General features: G+C 45.0%; 1 protein-coding gene across 1 annotated transcript; it reads left to right on the top strand.

The window, feature by feature from the left end:
* The first annotated feature begins 2,550 nt into the window (after window positions 1-2,550).
* On the top strand, window positions 2,551-6,409 carry LOC122409716 (uncharacterized). The gene is made up of 2 exons (XM_043417475.1): window positions 2,551-2,661; window positions 4,733-6,409. The coding sequence occupies exons 1-2, from the start codon at window positions 2,653-2,655 to the stop codon at window positions 6,164-6,166; spliced, it is 1,443 nt and encodes a 480-aa protein (XP_043273410.1). The 5' UTR covers window positions 2,551-2,652; the 3' UTR covers window positions 6,167-6,409.
* The last annotated feature ends 419 nt before the right edge of the window (window positions 6,410-6,828 follow it).

Genomic DNA, 6,828 nt, shown 5'->3' on the forward strand with positions numbered 1-6,828 from the left:
TGTCGATCATTGAGCGTGCTTCTTACTTCGCTTATGCCTCGCCAAAACCTCCTGTCCGAATAATCCTAGTCTGCTTCTCTGCAGGACTGTAAAGTTAACAAACGAATGGATTTTTGTTTCAGATTTTCTTTTTACAAATATACACCCCCCCGGTGCCTGCCTCTCGTGTAGCTTCAAGAGGTTTCTTAAGTACTTCGCTTTATCTCGACGTCGCGGAGAGGACGCCGCTTTTGCACATGCTTCTAGCCTCTTTCAGCGGATCCTCGCGCCTTCCCATCTGCGTGCTCTCATCTGGCTCCCTCCTCTTTTTCGCTTCTCATTTTTCTCCCTCTCTTTCTCTTTTTATACAATCGTTACCTCTTTGCCGCATATACACGCGCGATGGAAAAGTGACTCTCGGGCGCATATTCGCGCCTACGGTCCTATACCACGAATCCCACATCCAAGTTACTCTTACATCTAAATATAAGTATCTCCGCGCTTGAGTTAACTCGAATAAAAAGTTCCTACATCGCTCTGTCTCCGAGGCGCCCGTGTGCGTACAGAAATCGAGTCTTTCGTACGCGCAGTGATGCTCACTTTAAGCGCAACGATCGAGCGGATCGATCGATCGAAGAACAGAGCGAGATCGTGGGCCGATCTTTGCCGATTTTTTATGAGTCGGGCTCCTGCTAAAAAACGATTCAATTTTGATTTTTCAGCGTTGCGTTAAAGGTCCGGAATAAAAACTGCGCACCCCTCCCCCGATCGTCCCGGAGCGTCGCGGGGAAATGTTCGATTTGCCGTCTTATTGAAAAGATCAACGAAAGAACCGAATCGCCGAGTTCCAGTGAGCTCGACTCTATAAGGAAATAACGAATAAACAACTCGCGCACGGAATCGCAACTCCGCACGTAGGACTCTCTCCATGCGAATCTTTCTCGGTCCCTGAGTGCTCCTCTTTTTTTATTTGTTTCATGGTTTCTATACCTCCGTTGCACGTTAACCGCGCGGTGGCGCGAGCAGCGTCGATACCCTACCGATTGTGGATCGCCTACACGCCGACGTCGCCCGTCCCGTGCACCTTCGTATCTTCATATCTCATTACAGCTATCTTCCCAACTGTGCATGTGTGTGACCGAATCGGAACGCACCAGTGCAGGATCAAAGCCAGCTTATTACCGTGCCGGGTCCCAAGAACAGCGAGCGACTGGAGCGAGAGAGATGCCGGCGAGAAGTCATGAATTTTTTTCGAACTCGACTCCGTCCTTAAGGAGATTTCTCAGGTTTAAGATGTTGCAAAATTTCTGGTCTTGGGCTCCATTTTAACGGCGTAAACGTTGGAATCGCGCGGGTGTTTTTTGTTTATCTTATAAATTAAAATTGCTCGGATGGATTTGGATGAAATCTTGTACATATTTTCTATGTACTCAGAAGTGGTGGAAAATAATTTGTTGTCAACTTTTTTCATGGTCTCGTGTACAATGGTGTGTTGAAAATATGGCACCCCTCGAATCGGCGTTGATAGCAAACCTCAAAAATGGTACATCTCGGGACAAAAAAACCAAAATGATTCTTTAAATATTGGCTGTCGCATGCACGCAGGGGATTTTCAAAATAAATTGTTTTAAAAAAATTGCGACAATTTGAAGAAATAAAATCACAACTTTTGTGAATTTCTCGGTAGAAAATTGTTTATAAAAGGAGAAAAAAGTTATCAAAAAACAGCTACGTTGTGCCGACAACGTACGTTTTCCCTACAGAATGCAATTTGAGTAAAGTCGCTGAGATAAAAACTCCGTTTTGCTGTCAACGCCGATTCAAGGGGGTGCCGTTTTCAACGCACCGTTGTACAAAAATATACAATGAAAAAAAATGTTTATTTACAAAAAACAAGAAACACCTAAAATTCAAACGTTTTCACTGTTCTTTTATTTTTTTATTTTTTTTTTTTTATTTTTGCGAATTAATTTTGCGAAGCTTCTTCATTCCACCCTCTCAAAGTCCGAACGCGAACGATGTCCGCATAAACCGTGGCAAAATCGAACATCGTTCAATCGGCATTTCGCGAGAATCGGACGAGACTCCGGCACAAGTTGACTCGACCCGTTTCGAACTCATATTCCTAAAGCTGAGCATAGCCGAGTTAAGGTCCGTCACCCAATACTTGGTAAATACAGAGAGACATCCGATCCGAATGTTCATGGGGATCGGAGAATGTCTGAGGCATTCGACGAAAAAAATATTCTCGTTTCTGGTTCGTGTGCGATTCCAAGGACATTGTGCTTTACGTGCGTCGCCGTACGCGGCGACGAAACGTCGAGCAGCCTTAAGGGAATCGGAGTAAAACAAATAAAAAGGAGTGAGCGTATTTCCATGTGACCTTCGACTGAGATCGTCCCCTCGAGCTACCAGTGCACATAACGCGTATGTTCCTCTATGCATATATACACACAGGTTTATTTCTTGTGCGGAGCTTGTTCCGTGTTTGGGTCCAGGGCAAAGAGAGCCAGCAGGGTCGCAGCCTCCCGGATTTCGTCGTCCTCTGGCTTAACGTTAGTGAGCATTTCGCTCAGCAGCCTATATAAGTCAGAACATGATGGAATTGAGCGTCTTTCGTTCCAACAGTCCTTGGTGTCTTAAGGAGGTTGACAATCGTGACAAAGACGCATTATGGCTCTGGTAAGTGAGATCAAATTTTAAGAGCGTTGACCTCTTCAATGTGCTAGTTCCAAGTGTTCTTAATTGGAGTTCAAAGTAATATTTTCCGTGGTGTTTCCATCCTATGGTAAAGTGCGCACGCGCTTTGGGCGTGACGTCGTTTCGATGGGAGCATTAGTCGCAGAAAATCGAAGTGAAAATAAGTTTTAGAGAGGGTTTTGAAAATAACTTGACCCCGCAATTGGTATCCCGCGGTTCTTATTTCCAATGATACGTAAGAGGGAGCCGAACGGTCGCGGATATATATACATAATTGTACTTACGAAGCGGAACTCTCCGCAGGGCTCCTGCTCGCGCGGAACGACGCGGTCCGGGAGTCCGTGCGTGTCAGGAGTCAATGCAGATTGAAGTCGGTATCTTCTTGCTTTCGTGAAATCTTGTTACTCGAACTTTTTCAACGTTTTATCTCGAAGCCGTGAAGAGCCCAGAGGGCCTGTTGCACGAAGTGGTGCTTAAGTTCTCGCGCGCATCGCCCGCTCGACGTTCTTATTGTCGGATCGTAAAGAGGGCGAGTTGAATTTCCATCGAGAGGCTTCGTGCGAGTATAAAACCGTAGTAGCCGGTGCAACGAGCCTGCAGACCTCGAGGTGGCTTACGGTCTGACATCGATATCCACCTACTGCACATAAATACGATCCGCACGTCGCGTATATATATACGCGTTGCTGGCCATCTCCAGGGTGTCCTGGGCGTCGTTGAAGGAAATACGATCAAGCTCCTTCTCTCTATTCGCAACTCGGTTTATTATTATATTCTTTTTTATCTCTCCGCTCACCGATTATCGGGAATACACTTAAGGAAGTTCCGCACGAATGTTAAAAAGCTGGCAAGTCTTTCGAACTACGTAACTACTAAAAACAGTCCCGAGCACCTACTTCCTGGGCCAAGGAAAATCGTAGAGTTGACGCGAAATCGTAGAAAGCTTTATGCTCAGAGAACTTCTGGTGAGAAACATTAAATAGAGGAGTTTCAAAAGTCGTGGCTTCGTGAAAATTGGATCGCGTACAGACTCGTACAGTGACGTTAAAGGATCGGCTGATTTATTACGCACGTCATGAGAATATGAATAATTCAAAGTCTCGAAAATTAATAATTAGAGAACAAAATCCACTCGTGAACTCATCGGACCCATTGAGATTAGGCTGCATTTAAGTAGTTCGGCTGTTCTATGACTAGTCAAGTTTGCAACTACTTTATGCTGATTAATTTTAACTCTAAATTGTTAATAAAATTAATAAACACTTACATTGAAAATATTTTTATCACAAAAATGTAATAAAATGCTTTAAAAATATGATAAAAGATCAAATGTATACTTCAGCTTGACCAGTTAGTGGAATTGAGTCGGTACCGATGACACTTGAAATGCACTTAATCTAGGGAACATTTTTATTGCGCGAAAGAAAGTTTACATCGGTCTAATCGCACGGAGAAAAAGGAATGGTCAATTCGTTGAAAAAAGCGAAGCTACTAGACGAATGAAAGCACGGGAGTCAGTCTCAAAAATAAATTTGATGAAATTTCCGCGACCCCCGAATTTGCCCGAAGTTCAATCAGCTGTTACAAGCAGTTCAACGTGTAGTGACTGACATCCGCTTTCGACGCGTCAAAAACTGAAGTTTTTCCATGTTTTCTTCCTTAGAGGCCCCGTAAGGTAATGCTTTTTTTAAAGAAACGGAATCTGTGATAAATTTTCTTCACGACATAAACTTTTCCGCGAAGCTCCAACACCGTGCAATTTTTTCTCCAATTAATATCATTGCGAGTTCTTCCATAGAGCACCGTCTTAAAGACTCCAAATTGTAAATGAAATAATTGAAAATTTTGCCCCGTAAGACGCCCCGGAACTGTGTTTATCGTTGTTGAGGGACTTTAAACTCTCATTTATCGCAAAAAAAGCGGACCTCCACCGTACTCTATTGAACAGCCAAACTGCTTTAAATGTCCTTCGTAATCCGAGCAAAACTTCCTAAAAACAGACACAAGCCCAGGTGTTCCTGGATACTTTACAGGAAATGATTTATGTTCACAGATTTTCGTACCCCTCGTCGCGCTGATTGGTGTCTCGCTATCAGCGCCGGCATACCAACTTCCCTTGACGTACGTGGCCCTGTCACCCATACCCGAAAATACCTACAATCAAGTTCAAGATACAAAGAGCGGGGAGTACGCGTTCGGGTACGCCGGAGGGCCCGTGGCTCGGGAAGAAGCCAAAACGTCCGATGGCGTAATTCGAGGTGCTTACAGCTACGTCGACGCTTACGGTATCGTGCAGTACTATCGATACATAGCCGATGACGATGGCTTCCGTGTTGTCGGTACGAACATACCAGCAGAGGAGGCGCATAATCCGGGAATAAAAATCGGGGAGCAGTTTGAAACGAGTCCTGGAGATTCGTCAAACGAACCTGAGGAGCGTTCGGCTAGTCGGAAAAAACGCAGTGCCATCGCCGGCGCGTTGGATGGCGCAGAAGCTATTCCAACCGTACCTTTGACCGTGGCCACAGTTTCGTCAGTGCCAACTGCAACTTCGAGTCAAAAACGGGTCCAAATTCACAAAAGTATCAAAGCTGAGATCGGCTACCCAGTTGCGCTCGGTGAGCCGGTAGCGGTGGTTCCAGAAATTCAAATTTCAGTGAAAAATGCTGACACGATCCCCGTAGTAGTTGCCGCGTCTGTGCAAACGTCCGCATCCGGTCAATCCCGTCACCAGGTTCATAATCGTGGAAAAACAGAATTTTACGTGGCTGACGCGGCTGTTCCTGTCAAGACCCTCGTTCCGGCTGCTCCGGTCGAACTCGGGAGCGTCGAAGCAGTTCCAGCCCTGGCGACTTCCACGTCGAGTCAATCTCGCTACCAGGTCCACAATAGCGTGGGAATCGAATCCCACAAGCCTGAGGGTGTAATTGGCCTCGAAACCGTTGAAGAAGAGCCAGTTGCTTCAATCGCAGTTCCAGCCGAACTTGGGAGCGCTAAGATCGTCCCCGCAGCTGTTATAGCTTCCGTACCAATCGCTGGGTCCAGCCAGTCGCGTTTCCAGGTTCACAGCAGCGTAAGAACGGCAGCGCCAATCGCAGTGCCTTCTGGGTTCAAGAGCACGGAAGCCACAGCGATTGAGGCCTCTTTGCCGATCTCCGCGTCCCCCCAGTCCCGTTTTCAGGTTAACGATAATTTAAAAACAGAATTCCACAATGACGATACTCCCGAAACTCCTGCAGCTTCAGCGCTTGCTTCAGCATCCGATAAAGCGTCTTTCCAAAAGGAGGACAATGCCAAGGTTGGGCATGGAGAGTTGGCTCGAGACTGGGAACATGAATTAAGAGGCCTGGAGCCGGCCAGCGGACTGCAACTCGCCAACGCATATTCTGAGCCGTTCTTATCTCGTCATCACGTTGGTGTCGGTCTCGGAGTCGTTCCATCTCCCCTTGTCGCTTACCACACTTTCGCCAGTTCATTATATGCCTGAAGTTTTCGATGATCGGAGCAACACTTTTGAGACTGAACGATTATCCTTTCTTTTTGTAAAATGATGAATATTATTTTTGCTTCTATTACAATTTTTCGAAAATTGAGAACTCGAGCTATTTGAGTGCTTAAAAATAAATTTTAGAGCTCCACCAATTCCTAGGGAAATGATGTCATTTCTTCATTCCTTTTTTTCGTTCCAATACGTAGTACTGTAAGATAATAAATGGGAGTAAAGTATGTCGATCGAATGTGTTCTATTAAAGTAATTCGGCCGTTCGATAAAGTACGGTGAAGGTCCACTTTTTTTGCGGTAAATGATAGTTTAAGGTCTCCTGACAACGATAAACACAGTTCCGGGGCGTCTTAAGGGGCAAAATTTTCAATTATTTCATTTACAATTTTGAGTTTTTTAAATTAAAAATATTAATTGGGAAAAAAATTGCACGGTGTTCGAGCTTCGCGGAAAAGTCTATATCGTAAAGAAAATTTATCACAGATTCCGTTTCTTTAATAAAAGCATTACCTTACGGGGCTTCTAAGAAAGAAAACATGGAAAAACTTCAGTTTTTGACGCGTCGAAAGCGAATGTCAGTCACTACTTTGAACTGCTGGTAACAGCTGATTGAACTCCGGGAAAATTCGGGGATCACGGAAATTTCA

Source organism: Venturia canescens, chromosome 4, assembly GCF_019457755.1.
Source record: "Venturia canescens isolate UGA chromosome 4, ASM1945775v1, whole genome shotgun sequence".
In the NCBI taxonomy this organism is placed as follows: Eukaryota; Metazoa; Arthropoda; class Insecta; order Hymenoptera; family Ichneumonidae; genus Venturia; species Venturia canescens.